The 23542-nt window shown below is 36.0% G+C and overlaps 1 protein-coding gene across 1 annotated transcript; it reads right to left on the bottom strand.

The window, feature by feature from the left end:
• Positions 1-21725: 21725 nt before the first annotated feature.
• LOC149225822 (putative aspartic proteinase GIP2) lies at positions 21726-22643 on the bottom strand. The gene has a single exon (XM_089380026.1). It carries the CDS (start codon positions 22641-22643, stop codon positions 21726-21728), a length of 918 nt encoding a protein of 305 aa, XP_089236152.1.
• Between the last annotated feature and the right edge of the window lie 899 nt (positions 22644-23542).

The raw sequence follows: 23542 nt of genomic DNA, 5'->3' as shown, positions 1-23542 counted from the left end.
CCATGTGATATCAATACTCGGAAGCTGACCACTGAATATCAAATCAGAAAAAGCTTGAAGGACCATGCAAGCACATTTGGAAGTCGTTAAAATGTGGAACGAATTCCTCAAAATGGATGAAGGTAGGGCAGAATAGAATAGAAAGATATCGTGTTTTGGAATAATTGAACATTTTGTGATGGGTAGCGAAATTACAAATTGCATCCAAATTAGGGTAACGGACAATTTAAGCTGCATGTGGAATATAGTGAAGTTATACTTGAAACTCGATTGTATCTTTATTTAAAGAAACAAAAGTATAGTATAGTTAAACTTCATTCTATCCTTATTTAAAAGAAACAAAAAATAGACATGTCATGAAAATGGGTGGAAAGTGATTCTATATTTATTGACTAAAACAAAATGTAGACCTATGATGAAGATGGGTGTAGATTTGAGGAACATGTAGAATATTTTTTTTAATCTATATGAAATAAATAGGAAATAATAATAATTATAGGTGGGAAACCTCCTGCAAGCAGAAGGATGAAAGTACAGGCTCTCTATTTTCAGCCACGCCCACTTGGGATTCATTCCGAGATACCATTAAGGAGCAGTACTATCCTGTCAAAAGCTATGAGGATTAATACATAAAGTGGACCACGCTGTGGCAAGGAAGGGACCAAGACGTGCCAGAGTTTACCAATATTTTCCATACCCTTTGCAAAAAGTTGGGTATCAAGGATATGGAGCAGCATTTGGTACTCAAATATTGTGGCTGCCTGCACAAGTACATCTAGGAAGAAATACAATTCCTAAACATCCCCTCACTTGGCACGACAAACCAATAGGCCATCAAGGTTGGGTAAAAGTTTAAACAGAAGAAGTGGGACTTTGGATCTGTGAATCTGAAGCAAGGGAAAGGTACCCCCAAACCGCAGAACAAAGGACAAAGCCAAGGCGAGGCGGCCCAAGACAACCTGCCAAAGCTGCAAGCAAAGAACAATGTTGTGAAGCCGAAAAAGGACACGGGAAAGTGGTGTGAGTTCCATAAGAGCTCCACTCACAACACAAGTGAGTGTCGGGCCAAGCAGTCACTAGTGGCCGAGCTAAAGGTTTCAGAATCAGATGCATGTTCCGACTTTGAGTCAGAACCTGACAAGGGGAATGACAAAGGGAAGTAGATTATCAATGAGGAGCCCAATGCCACTGTTGCCACCACGAAGATCTAGAAGGAGGAACCCGAAGATCCAGAGGAGGAGGAGCATCTCTTCCACTCCCAAATGTGGGTAAAGGGCTCACGGCTACAATTCATTGTTGACAGTGGGAGCCAAAAGAACCTCATTTTGGCAGAGGTCGTGAGGCGGCAGGGCTTACCGAGCACAACACATCCACAACCGTACACCATCGGGTGTCTTCACCAAGGACGGGATCTTCGCGTGAGCTAGCAGTGTCACCTTCCATACAACATCAAGCTCTTCACTGATGAGGTAGTGTGTAACATTGCTCCCCTTGAAGTTTGTGATGTATTATTAGGACAACCGTACTTGTGGAAGTGACATGCTATGTATGAATCAAGGCCCCGTGTTGTTATTGTTACTTTGGAAAATAAGTTGTATAGGATACCGGAGGTAGCACCCACTATGGCCATCTCTTTGATTACTGAAAAACAATGCAGTAAGCTCATTTCCAAAACCAGGAATTTTTTTTTCCTGATGAGATGCCCTCAAGGAAAGAAGAAGACGGTGGCCACGACCTCCAGACAGGGCCTGTTTGCACGACAACTACCGATGGACAAGGTCATGGAGGAGTACAAGGACATCTTCACCTCCCCCGCAGGGGTTCCTCTGCACTGTCAAGTCAAGCACTCCATCGATATGACCCCAGGTGCGTCACTACCCAATGGACCAATCTATCGGTGCTCCGTTCTGGAGAATGATGAAATCAAGAGGCAGATTCAGGAGTTGCTGCAGAAAGATCACATCCGTCCAAATTCATCACCCTGTGGGAGCTCAATCTTGTTGGTACAGAAGAAGGATGGGACTTGGAGACTCTGTATTGACTATTGGGCACTGAACAAGATCATTGTCCATAATAGATACCCAATCCCACGGATTGATGACCTCTTGGACCAACTGAAGGGGGGAAAATATTTCAACAATAGCGATTTGAAGTTAGGATATCACCAAGTACCAATCAAACCCTCCGATGTGTGGAAGACTACCTTCAAAGACAAGAAGGGCCTTTTCTAATGGTTGGTTATGCCTTTCGGATTGATGAATGCTCCTACAACCTTCATGAGGCTAATGGATGACATCTTGCGGCCATTCACCAACTCATTTGTAGTGGTATACTTGGATGACATCCTGATCTTCAGCTAGAGTTGGGAAGAGCACCTCCACCATATCTGACAAGTTCTCCAAACACTTCGGCAACACAAGTTATTTGCCAATTTGGAGAAATGCACTTTTGGCATGACCCAGGTTCAGTGTCTGGGATACATTATTGATGAACAGGGGGTGCATGTAGATCCATCCAAGATCCAAGTCATTCGAGATTGACCATCTCCAACCACTCTAACAGAGTTGTGAAGCTTTCTAAGTCTTACCGACTTCTACCGCAAGTTCGTTTTGGGATTTTCTCATATCACTTGGCCCTTGAGTCAAGTCACCAAGGGTGGAGCGAAAGAAAAATTCTTTTGGTCTCAATCTCAACAAAAGGCTTTCACATAGTTGAAAGATCGCCTCTACATGGCACCAGTGCTCACATTACTAGACTCGCAACAACCATTTGAGGTCGAGACAGATGCCTCTAACTATGCTATTGGGGCAGTGCTTACTCAACACGAGCATCTAGTGGCATATCATAGTGAGACACTTTCAGAAACAATCCGGAAGTATCCCACTTAAAACAAAGAGATGTATTCCATTGTGCAGGCCTGTCGAAAATGGAAGCATTACATTTTGGAGAAGGAAACAGTCATCCACACATACCACCACCCCTGCAGTTCATACAAGCCCAAGGGAAATTGCAAAATGATCACCATCAGAAGCGGTCCACATACCTGCAACAGTTCCATTTGAATATCAAGTATAAAAAATGTAGCACCAATAATGTTGTAGATTGCCTCATTCGACCACCGATTATGGCGTTAACCACAGTGCTCAACTCTTGTGGGCACGAGACTTCTGATTGGCCATTTCTCTACAAAAGAGACCCAGAATTCAGCCACACATATTAGACACTCATGGAGGGTCAGCGTGCTCTAGACTTTCACCTCTAGGATGCCCTGTTATGCCACCTGGGTCACCTTTGTGTTCCTACAAGCGAGCGTGCCAAGATGATTTGGGAATCACACTACAGTCGGTCTACTGGACATTTCGGGGTCGAGAAAACAATGGCAATACTACAAAAGTATTTCTGTTGGCCGAATCTTCGATAGGATGTCAGGAAGTACATCAGATCATGCACTGTCTACGGGCATTGCCAAATCGGCCATCAAGAAACAAGGCCTCTATACCCCGCTGCCTACCCCTAGTCGACCTTGGGAATCCATCTCCATGGATTACATGTCAAGCCTCCCTTCCACTAAGCATGGAAATGATTGTGTTTTTGTGGTTGTTGACAGGTTCTCGAAGATGGCCATTATGGCTACCTGCAAGAAGAATATCACAACAGAAGTCACTGCTAAACTATTCTTTGAACGAGTGTGGGTACACTTTTGGATCCCATAGTCTATCATCTCAAATTGGGACAACAAGTTTCTCAGTACATTTTGGTCCAGTCTCTGGTCGATGCTTGACACCAAACTCACTAAGTCCACAGCCTTCCATCCTCAAACTGATGGCCAAACAGAGGTTGTCAATAGGATGATCATACACATTCTGTGCATGTACAACTCAAAGCATCCACGCACATGGGACGAGAGCCTCCCCTATGTTCAGCACAGCTACAACTAAGCTCTCCACAGCTTGACTGGCCATAGCCCTCTTCAGGTGGGCTTGGAATTCCAGCCACTATGTCCCATTGATATGGCCATGCCATTTGCAACTACTCACGTAGATATGACTCATGTCTAGTCTGAAACAGATAAGGCAAACAACTTCATTGAGCACATCCAAAATATTCGCCAGTAGGTCCATGAAATTTTGGAGAAATCAAATATCAAGTACAAGCAGCGACATGATCAACATCGGGTGCCACACAAGTTTCAAGTGGGCGATAAAGTCTGGTTGCATTTGCAAAAGGAACGCCTTACCAGAACCTATCGGAAACTCAAACCACTCTGATATGGTCCTTACACCATTACCAAGGCTGTGGGAGACAATGCATTTGAGCTCAGCATTCCCCCATTTCTTGTCTTGCACCTAGTGTTCAATGTGGACCGCCTTCGGCCATACTTTCCACCATTACTAGACACATCCGACATTGTAGAAAAACTCACATCCACATAATTAAATCCAGATTGCATGGAACAAGGTGCAACTGATCGGATCATGGACACATAGATCAAGCACACTCATCAACAGAATATCTGATTGTATCGAGTTGTCAAAGTAGGCCAACTCCTTCACCAGGGCAAGTGGCTCACTAGGGACCAAGTTTAGCAGAAGTTTCCTCATCTCATGGAGGAACTCAATGCAATGGGGACCATTGCTTCCTAAGGGGGAAGGAATGATCCAAGTGGATATTGGTGGCCACCTGCCAAGTCCATTTGGACCCCCACCATTGTTTCTTTCAACTTTTTAGTTTCCTTAATTGTAGCACAGTTTACTATTTTTAGCATTTTTTGGGTCCTGAAATTCCGGAGCCATTTTGAGGCCTTAAATGACGTTTTTTGGGAAAACTGGAGCAACATCGGTCCATTTCTCAGATAAATCTTTCTAACGAGATACTGTGCATGTCAAATGGATATCTAATGCCAAAGTTACGACCCCAGGAAGTTGATGTACCAATTTACCCAAACGGAGCCCACAGTTTGGTGTTTCATCTTCTAGGGTTAGGATTTTGGATGTTTAGGGTTTTCCATTGTTTCCCAACAATAAATAGGCCTTCAAGCCTCATTGTAACACAGTTTAGAGGCATGTAGCCGCCACATATCTTCTCAGAGATAAGCTATCATCGCCCTAACTGATTTATTTCCATTGTTTTTTGTAAGCATATCTCAGTATTTTATATTAATGTTATTCGAAGCCTTTTAGAAGTCCGAGCTTTCCTTGCCCTTAGAAGCGCAAGCCCCTCCGGGACCTTTCAATTTGTGTAGCAAGGTCCTCTTCTTGCTTTTGTGCCCTAGCATTCTACTGGATAGCTAAATGAAGTATTATCTCCGTTGCATCTCTGTGTTTATGGTTATATCTGTAATTTGTTGCGTTCCTGTTTAAATCTGGATCAAAGATGTATTTCTTCTCCCCCTTCTTTGTTAGGATATTAACTCTTCCTTTTCCCATGATAGAGACTTTGCTATCAGTCCCTAATGTAACTTCAGATTTCACACATTCATTTAGATTGGAAAAAATTTATATGTTTCCTGACATGTGGTTGCTTCACCCTGAATTTAGATACCATATATCACTATGTTTTTCTTGTGCTACATTACAAGCTAAAAACATGCTATCATGATTCTGATTTTCTTTTGTGAAATTTACATTTGGATTGTTACTAATGTCATATTTTTTATTTCTACATTCATTTGCATAATGACCATACTTATTACAGTCATGACATTAAGCTTGAGATTTATCATACCTCTGACCTTGTGCTTGATTTTAGCTTGGGCCTTGACTTGGATTTTGATTGCTTCCTCTTCCACTTGAGCTTAAAGGGCTGTTTTTTCCACCTCTTTGTGGGCTTCTTCCTCTTCCTCTAGCATATGATCTTCCTCTGCCTCAACATTGACCAAATGATACTTGTGTTTTGAAGGCATGCTCCAATGAGGAGCTTGCTGCTCTATTCAATCTATGTTCATGAGAAATCAGTGATGCATTAAGCTCATCCACTGAGAATTGTGAGAGATATTTTGTCTCTTCTATGGCCACAAAAATGGCATTAAACCTCACTGGCAAACTTCTCAAAACTTTCTCAACTATTCTTCTATTCTCAAGTGTTTCACCATGAGACCTGATTTGAGTAACCAGCCCACTTACATGTGTAAAAAATGAGTCTACATTCTCTGACTCTTTCATACAAAGTGTTTCAAAATCCCTCAACATTTGCAGCTTTGCTGTCTTGACTTTTGTCATGCCTTGGTAGGTTGTCTGGAAGGTGTTCCATGCTTGCTTGGACTTCGTTGTTGCTGCAACCCTTGGGAAAATACTTTCATGAACTGCTTGGAAAATATAAAACAAGGATTTTGAATCCTTCTTCCTGTTATCCCTTAACAAATCTCTTTTTGGTTGAGATAAGGCATTGTATGTTGTTGCATCTGCTGGTTCTTGAAAACCATTCTCCACCAAATCCCAAACGTCTTGAGAAGAAAACAAGGCTTTCATTGTAATAACCCAATAATCATAATTTTTTTCCATTAAACTGAGGTATTTGAGGATTATTCAAGCTTGTACTTGATTTTTTATTTGAGGATTAGTCAAGCTTGTGCTTGATGTTGCCATTTCTAAGCGTAAAAAGGAACTTTCTATGTGCTGGTGAATGTACTAACAACCCTCAAAACAATTTTTACTTCTAGTAAGAACACTTGTTTTTACACTAACAATATTTAACCAGCTCTAATACCATGTTAGAAAAATTTACAAAATTTAAGTGGAGAGAATTTTGGCGGAGGGGCAGAGGGTTATGACTCTTGCAAAGCTGATTTCGTGCAGCTAGCTTTGCACACGGGGCACTGATTTGGTGGACCTGGATTTTGGAGAGATATTACAAAGACTTAATAAAACCACAATATTCACTTAGGGCAAAAAACAAAGGTAAAATCTTGGAGCATCACAAATAAAATTTAGGATTGATTTCTAAATCTTGCAAATACATTCACATGAGACCACACCTCATTCACCAAGTAAAAAGAAAGGTTTATGAAGCTGTCACTATTGACTTCAAATGCTTGTTAGAAAAATTTACAAAATTTATGCAGAGAGAATTTTCGCAGAGGGGCAGAGGGCTATGAATCTCGCGAAGCTGATTTCGCAAAGCTGATTTTGTGCAGTTAGCTTTTGCAAAGGGGCAGAGGGTTATGACTCTCGCGAAGTTGATTTCCCAAAGCTGATTTTGCGCAGTTAGCTTCGCCCACCGCGGAGCTGATTTCACGAACCTTTTACAGAGACTTAATAAAACCATAGTATTCACTTACGACAAAAAACAAAGGTAAAAGCTTGGAGCATCACAAATAAAACTTAGGATTGATTTCTAAATCTTGCAAATACATTCACATGAGACCGCAACTCATTCACCAAGTAAAAACAAAGGTTTATACTGATTTACATTCATGCGGAATAATAAACACTAAAACACAATTTTCACGCACCCACCAAAATTTGCTCCACCATAAGAGATTTGTGCTCTCTTTTTCTCCAACTCTCTAACCTGTCAAAATGAATTTTACATTTAATTCATGACAGAGCAAAATAATTAATATGATGTTGTTGTTGATCAAAATCGCTCAGGTGTTTGTGGAGTGTAGGCAATAGTCACTCAATAAATGTTCGCTCATAACTATTTACCAAAGTACATTAAATGCTTTAAATTCCTTGTTGCGATTTTGAATGGTTTGCACCTAGCTTCAGTGCTTCCATCTTCAAACAAAGATGCAACATGAAAAAATACCTATAACGGGTATAGTTGTTGTCAAGCTGTTTATTGCACTGATTGAGATTATTATTTCCAACAACGCTGAAAATGGATGCTATAATGTGAGATTGAAACACTTAAAAAGTGGGGCAGACAGATGAGCAATGGCGAGTTGCTTCTGACGCCATTTGCTAACATCCAATTCTAACCGGTGCAAGTTCCCGAAGGGCCAAACCGGGGGCGAATTTATGGCAGAAAAATCATCGGGAAGAGCGGAGGGTTTTCGGCCCCTATATTCGTTACCCCTTGCGTTATATATTTGCCCAAGAAACTTACCTTAAACGCCCCTTGCATTATACACTTGCTCAGAAACTTCCAACAAATTATCATTTAATGGCAGGAGGCTAATTGTAATAGAAGAAGGGTAGGAATTCTGGACAGTTAAAAGTTGTTAGAATTTTAAAAGTTGTTAAAATTTGAACAAAAACAATTAAAAAAATTGTAATAGTAATGTTTGAATTATGTTTTTGATGGTGGAAATAGATTGGACACCTCCAAAAACTTTTAAAACACCTAAAATATTGAAATTGGGTAACTATAACTTAAATTTACAAAAATCAAAACCTAACCAAAATTTTAAATTATTTTCCATGAAAAAAAATCTGTTTAGACAACGACCTTGTGATATCTGGGGAAGAGGGATTCCAGCGAATTAAGACACCCGTGATAATGGCACGTCTTCCCCATCACTTTTATCGCCATTTGTAGATGCCCGATAAGCGGCTTGCAAGCTAAACTCCCATTTATTAACTTGCCCTGGCTAGATTTCCAGACAGTTCCCATCAATTCCGCCATTGATTCGGCAGGTTTCATTATTTCTCGCGTGAGGATATTTTTTATTTTAAATGTTTTTTGGTTTAGAAACACGTTAGACTTTTTAAGTGTAGGTTTTTTAGGTTGTTGGTTCTAGGGTACCTTTAAATTTTGTTTTAATTTTTTTTTTTTTTTTCAATTTGCAGAGTGAAGTGATGTCAAGCTTTTAGAAATGAGACTTTGAGACTTTTAGAGTGGTGAAGGAGTTGCTTTAAAAAGAAAGCTGTTATGAACTTTGCTGGTTGAAAATGGAGAATAAGTTCTTTATCATTTGTGATTTAATATTATGGAAAAATAAGAAAATTTTCAATAAAAATCATATCATCGAAATTTTATGAACACTTATTCAACCATCAAAATAATTTTGTGACACGTTTTTAACCACAAATATAATTCAAATAACATATATGTTACGATTCTTTTAAAAAACATGTTTTACGAACAATTTCATCTAATAACTACTACTTACAACCTGCCATGTAGGATTTTTTTTTTTACCTTTTTACAATCAGTCAGCCATAATTTGTTATGAAGCATGTCTACAACGTTCTTTATCATTTCCAAACTGCCATTTTCTCTTTGATAGCTTATTGTAAATTATGATTTATTGTTGTCCACTTGTTCTCTGTGCTGACGTAAGTCATCCACTTGGTGCAGTTTGAGTAGTAGGAGGTAATCTATTTGGCTAAAGTAGTGTTTCCTCATAACCAAACCCTAAATAAAGCAATGTTCCATTAAACCAATATTGAGTATATTGAGTAATACTTGATGAATTGTAAGAACTCATTGTAAGTATTTCTTCCAAAATGGTTTAAAAGACACATGAAAGAAACTCAAAAAAAAAATCATTGAACAACATTTTCTTCCTTAAAAAAAGTTAAAATACACGTCATTCTACCAAAAATATATAAATAAAATTTATTACTCCAAATAATTCAATTAAGCATGGGCAATGTTTCATCTTTCAACGAAGCGTAGGCAGTGTTTCCTTTATTGACTTAGAGCATAGTGTTTCCTCCTCCATCAACTATTCATCCTGAATTAGTTTTAGCATTTTGATTAACATTTCTTTTCGAGTTGTTTGAAGTTTAATAGCATGAAACATAAGAATGACTTTTTTAAAACCTGTCTTCATTTTAAGGAAACAAATTATCTATTTAAAGCTAGGGGCTATTATTCTATATCTTCTCTACGCTACCTTTGGCATGGACCATTTTTAATAATAAAAGTTTTAATTATTTCATTAAATTTATTATTTATTAAAAAATATTTGAGATTAAATTTATTTTTGAGATGAATTTTATATATATATTTCATAAAAATTATTATTTATTAAAGGTTGTTTTAGATTAAAACTAGAATGTCATTATCCAATGAACAATCCTAGGTTTGTAATTGGATGGTATAAGTTTTTGTTTTATTTCACATATTTTTTCATAGCACCAATACAATACCAAAGTCACTTTGCGATTGACATGATTAAGAAGTTTTATTAATCTAAGCAGTGATATTTAATTTTTACATTGCTATCATAAATGTATAATACCAAGTTCTAGATTATATGTGTTCTAATTTGACAATTTAGTACTTAACATTATAATTAACAATTTCAAAGTTTATCATAATAATAAGCTTAGAAATTGCAAATTTTATTTGCATTAACAACTAATTTCCTTACTTATTGGCTCATCAAATAAAATAACACAGCAAAATATACGGATGATTAATTAATAAAAAAGAGGGATTTGGAGTTACCACTAAGCTATGTGAAAAATCATACTATATCAACATATGCTTTCAACATTTTCAATTATAATCCAATTGTTGATGGTCAAATTTATCATAACACTTGGTTTATAGGTTGTGAAAGCCATTGTTTCCAACATGTTATCTAAAGTGCTTTTCTTTGTGGTGAGATCAGTAGATCATTGTTTAATTTTCTAAAATTTATCATTTTTCAAGTTGTTTGTAATTATTTTCCTTCTCCTTTTTTAAAATGATCATTTGAAGTTTATACACATTATGAAGAAGTGGTTTATCCATGGTAATTTATTCATGTCTAATTAAATTTATAAAAAAATTATGGAAATTATTAGTTAGGATTCACATTGTTTGTCTTATTGAAAAATAGTGAGCAATAAATGATGAGCATATGACCATCTTATTGAGAATATAGTAGCTGGTTCTAGATGTAATACCTTGTTTGATTATATGTTGATGATATTGAGGTTCGCTTTTCTTTCATGTTGAGATCATTTAACAATTTGGCATGTGGTTTGTAAGTTAGCTATAAAGTATGTATCCCACCAATATTGAACCTTTTTTGCACAATTTGAGACTTATCCCAAAAAAATGTACTTTGATGAGTTGTTTGTGAATTTTGTGACAAATTAAATGATTATCATTTGGTTCAATTTTACTTATGTGAATTACATGTCTTCGGTCATGAATATTTAAGGTTTTGAGGGGCAAATAGAGAAATAATTGGAATCACTTATATTTTGGTATCATGAAATCAAAATAGTTCTTGTATGAGAGTTGGTTTTCTTAATAATTTATTTCATTTACTTGTTAAAATATGGGAGCTTAAATTTATAATCTGAAACTAGCAGTTCACAGGTGAGAAAGCTGCACCTAGAGACTGCACAAAGCAAAGATTGTTATATTCCATTAATCATAAAATCAGAAATATATAAGTTACATCAATTTAGGGAGATTAGAACTGACTCCTAGAAAATAGGAACTAATCCTAATCTAGGGACACTCGTACAACAAATAAACAAACTCTCTCCAATAATACAATATTCTCCATTAATTTCAACACTCCCCCTTAATGGAGAAAGGGTTCACTTGTACTCCTAACATCTCCCTAAACATTTCAAATTTAATCCTCCCAAGGGGCTTGGTAAAAATATCTATTGCATTATCACAAGTATTACAATATTCAATAAAAATTTCTTTAGACTGAATCTTCTCTCTAACAAAGTGAAACTGAGTATCAATATGCTTTGTGTTTTTGTGAAACACAGGATTGTTCGCCAGCTTGATGGAGCTTTGGTTGTCACATCTGATTATTATTGCATGTTTTTGTTCTTCTCCAACATCATGGAGAAGCCTCGTCAACCAAATAGCCTCACACATGGCAGCGCACATTTCCTAATACTCCAATTCTCTAGAAGATAAGGAAATAGTACTTTGTTTCTTGTTGCTCCAAGAAATTACCCCAGACCCAATATTGAAAGCATAACCTGTTATGGATCTTCTGTCATCTAGGTTTCCTATCCAGTATGAATCTGAAAAACCTGTCAAATTAACATCAAGAGAATCAGTGTACCTAATACAAAATAAATGGTTCCTTGAAGGTATCTCAAGGCACCTTTTGTTGCCACCCAATGATTCTCAAGAGGTTTTGACATGAATTGACTTAACATACTGATTGAAAATGATAAGTCAGGTCTAGTTGTAGTAAAATAAATCAGACTCCCAACTAGTTGCCTATACAATGTAGCATCCACCTCTTTAGAATCATCCTCCATTTAAAGTTTAAGATTATGTTGTAAAGGAACTCAGGCAACTTTGCACTGCTCCATTCTAAAATTTTTCAATAACCCTCTGACATATTTCCCTTGGGTGAGAAAAGTCTGCCTAGAGTCCCTCCAAACTTCCAGACCCAAACAATAGTGTAATTCTCTGAGGTCTTTCATTTCAAAAACTTGTGACATATGCAATTTGATTTCTTTAATCAATTCATCAGCATTTCTAGTGATAATTAGATCATATATATATATATATATATATATATATATATATATATATATATATATATATAAAGAAATCAAAACAATTTTCCCCTTCTCATCAAACAAAGTATACAGATTTGGATCGTTTTTGCTCCTCTATTAGGTCCCTATTCTACTAGTGTAACCCCTTATTGTTATTAGTGCAACCCCCTTATTGTATTATTGTGCCCATATAGTCCCCATGGTGTTATTATTATGCCCCATAGAAGTCCACTACTATTATTGTTGTGCCCCTACAATATTATTGTTATGTAGGCTTTAATTGGTTTGGGACCCCTTAGACTCCTATATATAGAAATGAGGTTTTGTTATTTGTATCATCCAAGAATTTTTCATTTGTGTAATGTAAAGGACATTTCCCCCTCTAAGAGTCTGATTTTTTAAGTGGTTGATCTACCTTTTCTATCTTTTTGTAAGTTGGTTTCATAACATTTAGTATTAGAGCTTTGGATTCTAGGGTTTCGTTGCTCCAAATAGGTCATCATGGCATTTTGCATATAAATTTTTCTCTACGAAGTTGCAGAAGCTAAAAAAAATCCATTTGAGCAGCAATCGTTTTGAACCTTGGGTTCGAATTTTAGATCTTATCCCGCTATACTTTCAAAGATATGATCTAAGGAATTTAGGATTTTTGCAAGCTCCAGAATTCCATCGCAAACAGGTCATCGTGGAATTTTTGCTATAATTTTTTTTCTACGAAAGTTCAAACTTGGAAATTAAAACCCATTTGAGCTGAAATCTTGATGAAGCCTGGACTCGAATTTCAAATCTTATTTCACTATATTTTCAGAGATATGGTCCAAGTCATTTAGGGTTTTTGCAGGCTTCGGAATTACATCCCAAACAGATGACTTGGGGAAAATCTTCATAACTTTCTCTCTGAGCATCAGATTTAAATTTCGTAAAACATTACATAAAAAAAACGGCTTGTAGTTTTCTGTTTATCGGTTTCAGGCCCTACTGTCGAAACAGTGACACATGGAACTTCGTACAAGTTCGCTCTACTGAACCAATCTATAATCAGGTCATAGTGAGAGATTTAGCATAACTCTTCCTTGGAGAATCCATTCTTGATCAGACTTCTAGGGTTGGAAAGAGGACTTAGAGGGCTACTGCAGGACACAATTTTAGATCTTGGAGATCTAAAATTACATAGACACAATAGATTCAATATCGAGCTCCTACAAAGCGAAAAAATGTGTGTAATTTTTTTAAATTTTGCATAAGTTTGGTTAAAAAATTAGTTTGAAGGAATTCAAAGGGCATGGAAGCTAATATGGATGGTATAGAATAAAAACTTAAAGACAACATGGAACATTTGAAAACAGATTTGACAAAGTTGATACAAGAAATGCTTACTAATAGCGAAAGGGTAGTAAAGGAAACTCATGATGAGAACAAAAGAAATGTTAATCTTGATTTCATAGACTCTAATGTTGGATTGAAGACCCACCATATTCCAAAGACGATATGAGGAAGTTTGATGGAAAGGATCCCGTAACATGGATACTACAGATGGAGCAATATTTCGATCTCCATAATGTGCAAAACACACAAAAGGTACGCATTGTAACTTTATATTTGGAACCAAATCAGTTTGTATGGTATCAATGGCTTTTCTCTCGTAAACAATTTGTCACTTGGAAATTTTCACAAAAGAAATGATAGCACATTATGAGGATACAAAAAGCAATACCTTTTTTAGCCAATTGATAAATCTCAAACAAAAGGGTTCAATGATGGAGCACATTGAGGACTTCCAAAAATTGAATATAAGGGTAAAAGATGTTCGAGAGGAGCATAGGATTGATGTATTCATAGGGACTTTAAAGGATAACATCCAACATGACATTCGCCTTTGGGAACCTAATTCATTGGAGAAAGCATTCAGGTTGGCAAAAAAAATGGAAAGAAAAATTATGGCAACAAGGAAGCCTACTACTCACAACTATAAAGATGGAAGTGTTGTTTCTCTTAACCTTTCACCACCTACAAGGTTGACACGACAAAGATTTGAAGAAGAAAAATCAAAAGAGCTTTGTTAACTACCAAGAGAAAACAAAAATTGTTTTAGATTTCAGTCCAAACCAAACCTCGTACCTCAATTGCATACATTATATGATACCTCTTTAAGCACAATCAACATAAGTCATAAGAAGGAAATCATTGGTCGAACTTCCATTTAGATTGCTTAAACTTACCTAAAACGAAAGTTAAGTTGAATGGATCGCTAAGCAGTCTCCATTAATAGTTTTAGGATACATAGGAATTTGTGACATGAGGTAACAATAAGTCAAGCTTTCTTTGCATATTTTGAAAGATGGAGGGAACACTTACAGCATAGTAAGTTATGTATAGGATTCTTTCAAATGTTTGTGATTTCATGCCCATTTAATTTAATTTTTTTTAATGGATACCAAACACTGTGAAGTTATAGGCAAATTCACACAGTTAATTCGAAGCACAAAAAATTAATTGAAAATAAATACAAGTAATGGTCATGCAACATGCAACATAAAGGGTAATATATAAATTGTGATCTTAGAGAAAGGAAATATATATATCTTGATATTTATAGAAAAAATTTGCAATTAGTGCACGAGTGAGGAAGGATCCTTTCTTCATTGATTTCATGAAAGTTAGTACCAAAAAGGATGGTATAATTGCAGGAACTTGGAAGTACAAAAGCCGAATCCCTCATGTTATTTATTGTGATCAGGTTCTGTTAGAAGAACTTATTATCTTGAAAGGATTCATCACAGAGTACTAGTATTGTTGAAATTGGCACAACTTGTTTGATGAGGTAATTAGAGTAGATTGGAAGAGAAACACAGCTTTGACCCACTAATGTCAAATTGAAGGAGAATCTCTTGCAGCTGATAAGTTTTGATCACAATCAATACCTCTGGATCCTCGCTTGCATCAACAAAAGCTAGACACTATGCATTCTCAATGTAGTCCCACTCCATAGAGTTGGCTCCAACAATCCTCCAAGTAATGTTTCCTTGCAAAACAAGGTCGGTCATAGGCACTTTGGGCCCTGGCTCAATGCCCCCCAAAAAAGGGGGTTGCCCCGACCCTCGTGAATCGAAACACACAACCTTGTCTAAGGGCTGAGGATAGGGTTCCACTAAGTCAACGCGCTTGATATTCATCTCGCTTGCAATATGGGAATAGATGGCCATGAGGGAGTTGTAGATGGGAGTGGCCAGTTGCGTGTAGCACACCACAGTGCTCATCTTTGTGCCACCGAATCTTGTGGTGCTGATTCACAGCTTCTGGGCGTCATCGGCACGTCGATGTCGTTGACTCTGATTCCATGGACACCGATATAAAAGCCGTGAGTGGAGGTGTGGGTGGAGTTGGGATTTTGATGGGGTTCTTGATTAAGGGAGTGTGGATGAGGTGGTGGGAGAAGTCTGTAGGGTTTCCGCCTTTTAGCGGAGAGAATAGGAGCGGAGCGTCACCAAACGAGAGATAACCATCTAAAATTGAATTTTCCAGTGGCAGACACATGGTAAGCTTCTGACTAAAATGCCCTACCGCTGACAGCTGAGCTGACAGTGCCAATGTGGATGGACTCATCCCGACGACGCTATCCATCCCGGGAAGCAAATTAGAGGGATTTTTTTGTTTGGCACAGGCGAAGGGAAAATGATGGACAAAATATTTCTTTCTGTCCCTGCAGAGAAGCGCCACCACGTCTCGCCCAAGTTCGTCGGGCAGGTTCAACTCGCCTGGTTTGGGCACGGAGCAGTTGTGGTTATTGCACCCAGGAACCTGAGGGCCAAAGCAGGTGTAGTAGACCGAATATTCCTACGATTTGCATAGAAGTGTAATGCAGCCTACAGGGCCATAAGTGGGTGATACGTAGCTATTGTTGTAGCATCTTACCCACATGTAATCTTGCTCAATGTCTAGGAATAGTTGTAGGACCCACATATGGGTTCGCTGCGCCATTTATACTATGTAGTGCAACATATCATCATATTGTTGGTCAACAATTAACAACCATGTTCAACCATGGTCCAACGTCGCATCACACAAGGATTGTCTCAATATGAAAATCGATCGTGCTCAACCATGTTTATTTTAGTATTTTTAATATTTATCTAAGGGTTTTTATACCTTGGTTTATAATTTTAGTCCCTTGGGATTAATATTATTCCCTTGGGTTCATAATCCCTTGGTTTTATTATTCCTTTGGGTTTATAATATCAATCGCTTAGGGCTTATTATTATTTTGGTTTTATAATATCAATCCCTTAGGTTTATTATTACCTTAGGTTTATAATATCAATCATGGTCAACCATTGTCAATCATAGCCAACCATAGTCAACCATGGTTGAATGTCGCATTGTGACAAGGATTGTCTCACCATGAAAATAAACCATGTTTATTTTAGTGTTTGTAATATTTATAATCAGGTTTACCAATGTTGGGTTTATAATATTAGTCCCTTGGGTTTAATATTATTCACTTGGCTTCATAATCCTTTGGGTTTATGTTTCCCTTGGGTTTATAATATTAATCATGGTCAACCATAGCCAACCATGGTCAACCATGGTTAATCATGGTTGGATCTCACATTATGACAAGAATTGCCTCCATATAAAAATCATGGACAATCATGGTCAACCATGTTTTATAGAATCAAAAATGGTCAATTTTGGTCAAACATGTTTGGACCTCATGTTGTGACAAAAATGTCTCGATATGAAAATCAACCATGGTCCAATGTCACATTGTGACAAAGATTGTCTCAATATGAAAATTAACCATGGTCAACCATGGTCCAATATGGCATTGTGATAAGGATTGTCTCAATATGAAAATCAACAATGGTCAATCATGTTTATTTTAGTGTTTATAATATTTATATTAGGGTTTCTATACGTTGGGTTTATAATATTAGTCCCTTGGGTTTAATCTTACTCCCTTGGGTTCATAATCACTTGGGGTTTTAGTATTAATCCCTTGGTTTTGTTATTCCCTTGGGTTTATAATATCAATCCATTGGGTTTATAATATTAATCATGGTAAACCATGGACAATCATAGCCAACCATGTTCAACCATGGTCAAACCATATGGATATGGAAATCAGCCATGGTCAACCATGGTCCAACATTGTGTTTTGACAAAGATTGTCACGATATGAAAATCAATCATGGTCAACCATGGTTAACCATGGTCCAAAGTTGCATTGTGACAAGGATTGTCTCTATATAGAAATCAATCATGGTCAACAATGTTTATTTTAGGTTTTATAATATTCATGATAGAGTTTATATACCTTGGGTTTATAATTTTTATTTCTTAGGTTTATTATTTCCTTGGGTTTATAATATCAATTCGTTGGGTTTATTGATGTAAGGATTCATATTCTTAGGGTTTAATATTATTCAACAATGCTCAATCATGGTCAACCTTGTTCAACCATGGTCCAATGTCGCATTTTGACAAGGATTGTCTCAATATGAAAATCAATTGTGCTTAACCATGTTTATTTTAGTATTTTTAATATTTATCTTAGGGTTTTTATACCTTGGGTTGATAATATTAGTCCCTTGGGTTTAATATTATTCCCTTGGATTTAATACTATTCCCTTGGGTACATAATCCCTTGGGGTTTTAGTATTAATCCCTTGGGTTTATTGTTCCTTTGGGTTTATAATATCAATCCATTGGGTTTATTATTCCTCGGTCAACCATGGTTTGTTATGATCTCAACCATGGTCAACCATGGTCCAACATTGAATTGTGATAAGGATTGTCTTAATATGAAAATAAATGATGGTCAATCATGTTTATTTTAGTGTTTATAATATCTATCATAGGGTGTATATACATTGGGTTTATAATATTAATCCCTTTGGTTTACTATTATTCCCTTGGGTTCATAATCCCTTGGGGTTTTAGTATTAATCCCTTGGAGTTTTAGTATTAATCCTTGGGGTTTATTATTCCCTTGGTTTTATAATATTAATCATTTTCAACCATGGTCAAACCAGGCTGGATATGGAAATCAACCATGGTCTAACATTGCATTCTGACAAACATTTTCTCGATATAACAATCAATCATGGTCAACCATGGTTGACCATGGTCCAACGTTGCATTGTGACAATGATTGTCTCTATGTGGAAATCAACCATGGTCAACCGTGTTTATTTTAGAGTTTATAATATTTATGTTAGGGTTTATATTCCTTGGGTTTATATTTTTTATCCCTTAGGTTTATAATATCAATCTCTTAGGCTTATTGATCTAAGGGTTCATATTCCTAGGGTTTAATATTATTCAACAATGGTTAACCATAATCAACCATGTTCAACAATGGCCAACCATTTCCTAATGTTGCATTTTGACAAGGATTTCCTCAATATGAAAATCAACCGTGCTCAACCATGTTTATTTTAGTAGCTTTAATATTTATCTTAGGGTTTTTATACCCTCGGTTTATAATATTAGTCCCTTGGGTTTAATATTATTCCCTTAGGGTTTTAGTGTTAATCCTTTGGGTTTATTATTCCTTTGGGTTTATAATATCAATCTCTTGGGTTTATTATTCCCTTAGGTTTATAATATCAATCACGGTCAACCATTGTCAACCATGGTCAGTCATGGGGTTTTAGTATTAATCCCTTAGGTTTATTTTTCCCTTGGGTTCATAATATCAATCCCTTGGGTTTATTATTAAATTGGGTTTATGATATCAACCGTGGTCAACCATGGTAAACCATAACCAACCATGGTGGGATGTCACATTATGACAAAGATTGTCTCCATATAAAAGTCATGGATAATCATTGTCAACCATAGTCAATCGTGGTCAATCTTGGGTTTTTAGTATTAATCTCAATCGTTTGCCATTACTTTTTAGTCAAACATGGTGTAACGAATAAAATATATAAATAATATAAATATAATGTAAATGATAATAATCATAATTAATTATTAGTTAAGTAGTAATTAAGTTGAAGAGGTATGTCTAATTGAGACATGACTCTTCATGAAGAGGTGCTTAATATATAAGCAAGCCTCTCGTTCTCATTGTAAATCATCATTCATTCTTATTCATTTTATTTAATATAATATTTATATCCTAAATGGATATCTTGACATTCCAAGTCTTTTTGGAGTAATTAATCTGTAGAAGGAACTTTGTTTGCTTCACATGGTGAATCATAGTCAACCATTCTAAAATGTTGCTTTGTGACAAATATTGTCTCAATATGAAAATCAACCACAGTCAATTATGATCCAACATCACATTGTGACAAAGAAATAACTATTATTATTAATTATTATCATTATTAATTATTATTATGTAAAAATAAATAAATTATTATTATTATTATTATTTAATTAATTAATATTGATGTTATTATTATTTAATAATATTTAATTAAAAAATTATTATTATTGTTTAACAATAATTAACTATTTAACTATTAATTATTAATTATTATTTTTGTTATAACTTATAAAATAAAATAAAATAAAAATATTTATATTTTTCTTAAAAACGATAATAATTATTTTGTTTAATAAAATAAGTTTTTATTTATTAACATTTTATAAAAAATGAATAATTATTATTATTATTGTTGTTGTTGTTGTTATTTTTATTATATATTTATCAATAGTTCGTGTCATAGATAGAAATGAAGCCTTATGCATATATCAACCATAGTTACTCAAATAATATTTTTTTATTAAATAATTATTGTTATTAAGATTATTATTCTTAATTAATATTATTATTAAATATTCATATTATATTAAATAATTTAAAATTAAATAATATTATATAGTGATTTAATATTATTTTAATATATAATATAATATTAATATTAATATAATAATCATAAATATATAAATATATAGGAATATGGTTATTATTATTTATATAGTTACTAATAATTATAAATAGTTGGTATTTGAAAAAGTACACATAATAATTAATATTATTAATGTGGTTGATATACCCCTATCAGCCTATATCAACCACATTGGTTTATGTGGTTGTGCTAGTAATTATAAGTTACTGTACTTATCTAAATGCATTATGTATTGCTCATGCTTTTGGCCTCTAAAGAAGAGACATTACACACACATTTGCGTGAGAGAATGTGTCAACACGCTGATATATGTGCTCAGCTTTGTCTAACAAAGCAACAAATTTGTTATGATGGTCAAATTCTTTTTTGAAATTGGCGGGAAAATCTTTAAAATTTTGTTATGATGGCCAAATTCTTTTGTGAATTTAGCAAGAAAATCTTCAAGAAATCTGTGGGAATGTTTGAATCATTTTTTTATTTTTTATTTTTATGGTGGAAACGGATTCAGCATTATCAAGAACCCTTCGGGCACCCAAATTCCTGAAGCTCGATAATTGTCACTGGGATTTCAAAATTTTTCCCTAAATTTTCTCAATATCTTACCAGAATTTCCAATGTTTTATGGAAAAAAAATGTTGCCTCCTTAGCATTGATAAGCATGCTTAACACCATGGAACAGTGGTCTCCTTAGGTGATCTCATTGTTAATTTGTTAAAAAGAATATATAACACTTTTATTCAAAGAAAATGACATCATCATCTAGAACAACTAACTAATTAGTATTCAATAAGAAAAACCAATAATACTTGTGAGCATTGAGATATATCCTTAACTACCCACAAAAAACAAAAACTGTTTTAGGTTTTTAGTCCAAACCAAACCTCGTACCTCAATAGCATACTTAACCACAATCAATATAAGTCATAAGAAGGAAATCACTGATCGAATTTCCTTTTAGATTTCTTAAACTTACCTAAAACGAAACTTAAGCTGAATGTATCGCTAAGAAGAGTCTCCACTAATAGTTTTAGGATACGTAGGAATTTGTGATATGAGGTAATAATAGAAGAGTCTCCACTAATAGTTTTAGGATACGTAGGAATTTGTGATATGAGGTAATAATAAGTCAAGCTTTCTTGCATATTTTGCAAGATGGAGGGAACAATTACAGCACAGTAAGTTCTATATAGGATTCTTTCGAATGTTTGTGATTTCATGCCCATTAAATTTACTTGTTTTTCATGGATACCAGACACTGTGAAGTTATAGGCAGATTCACACAATTAATTCGAAGCACCAAAAATTAATTGAAAACAAATACAAAAAATGGTCGTGCAGCGTGCAACATAAAGGGTAATATATAATCAGTGCACGAGAATGTTAGTACCGAAAAGGATGGTACTGCAGGAACTTGGAAGTGAAAAAGTGAAATCCCTCGTGTTATTTATTGTGTTCAGGTTCTGTTAGAAGAACTTATTATCGAAAGGATTCATCATAGAGTACTAGTAGTGTTGAAATTGGCACAACTTGTTTGGTGAGGTAATTGGAGCAGATTGGAAGAGCAACCCAGCGTTGACCTGCCAATATCAAATTGAAGGAGAATCTCTTGTAGCTGATAAGTTCCGATCACAATCGATGCCTCCGGATCCTTGCCTACATCAACAAAAGCTAGACACATTGCATTCTCGATGTAGTCCCGCTCCATGGAGTTGGCTCCAACAATCCTCCAAGTAACGTTGCCTTGCAAAACAAGGTCGATCGTAGGGACGTTGGGCCCCGGCTCTGTGGCCCCCACAAAAGGGAGCTGCCTCGTCCCTCGTGAATCAAAACACATAACCTTGTCCAAGGGCTGAGGATAGGGTTCCACTAAATCAACGCGCTTGATATTCATCTCGCTTATAATATGGGAATAGATGGCCATGAGGGAGTTGTAGATGGGGATGGCCAGTTGCGTGTAGCGCACCATGGTGCTCAGCTTTGTGCTACCGCGTCCTATGGTGAGCTTCTGGGCATCGATCGACACGTCGACGCCGTTGACTCTGATTCCATAGACACCGATATAAAAGCCGCGAGTGGAGGTGTGGGTGGAGTTAGGGATTTTGATGGGGTTCTTGATTAAGGGAGTGTGGATAAGGTGGCGGGAGAAGTCTGTAGGGTTTTCGCCTTTTAGCGGAGAGAATAGGAGCTGAGCGTCACCAAAGGAGAGATAGCCATCTAAAATTGAATTTTCTAGTGGCAGACACATCGTAAACTTGTGACTAAAACTCCCTACGGCTGAAAGTTGAGCTGGCAGTGCCAATGTGGATGAACTCATCCCGGCGACGCCATCCATCCTGGGAAGCAAATCAGAGGGATTTTTTTTGTTTGGCACAGACGAAGGGCAAACGATGGACAGGATATTTCTTTCCATCCCTGCGGAGAAGCGCTGCCACGTCGAACTCTCCTGGTTTAGGCACAGAGCGGTTGTGTGTTGAAATAATAATTTCACCTGCCGCATTTAATTCCAAAAACCACCAGTCTCCCATCGCACCGCTATTGCTGAGGCAGTGGTAGGCAGTGGTATTCTCCTAGGAGGCAGCGATGCAATCATCAGTCGACATGTGGTTGAGCCGTCCTTCGCAAAACAACTTTTCATCGGGAGGTAATGTTCGTTTGTTTTGAGTGAGCGATAATCATTTGATTGAAGTGAAGATTGTCCACAGCTAAAGTTGATATACAGGTCTGCAACAAGGATTTACGTGAATTTTTGGGTTTGACCGCCGTTTATCTCAGTAAAGTAATTAATGAAAATTTATTGTGATCGTAGATTGTAGGTAAAGTATTTTAATTATATTGTTTTTAATTTTATTCACGGGTGTAGTTTTTGTTTTTACTATACAAGTAAAAACATATGTTATGTTATATTTTTTGTTGTTCACGGCATATGAAAAAAAATATACACACAGCAGTGTGATGGTAAGTTGTTCATTGAGCAAACGAGTATATGGAATATGTAGTAGCATGAAAGGATTTTTTTTATGAATATATGTAATGGGAATGCGCAGCAGCGCTAGTGTGAATTTCATTTTATTGATTGAAATGTAATGTGAAGAACGCAATAGGGCATATGTAAGAATTTTTTTTGCAGTAAATGTAAGAAATTTTTACACAAAGTAGTGTAAAAATTTTCAAGAGAGGGACAGAGTAATTTTTTTGTTTGTTTTGGAACTGAAGTGTTCTTCGAGAATCCCTCTGTGAGAGGAAGATGGTTTTGTAATAGCAGTTCTGGTTAATGAATACAAAGAGTGTTTTTATGGGTGTGAATCTATG

The sequence above is a fragment of the Pinus tabuliformis genome, chromosome J (assembly GCF_031772625.1).
Source record: "Pinus tabuliformis cultivar Carrire ecotype Pingquan chromosome J, CPIR1, whole genome shotgun sequence".
Classification (NCBI taxonomy): Eukaryota; Viridiplantae; Streptophyta; class Pinopsida; order Pinales; family Pinaceae; genus Pinus; species Pinus tabuliformis.
This window is presented reverse-complemented; position numbering and strand designations above follow the sequence as displayed.

Coding starts and splice junctions, on each gene's coding strand:
- LOC149225822 (XM_089380026.1), bottom strand. CDS start 22,643: ATGGAAAGAAATATCCTGTCCATCGTTTGCCCTTCGTCTGTGCCAAAC.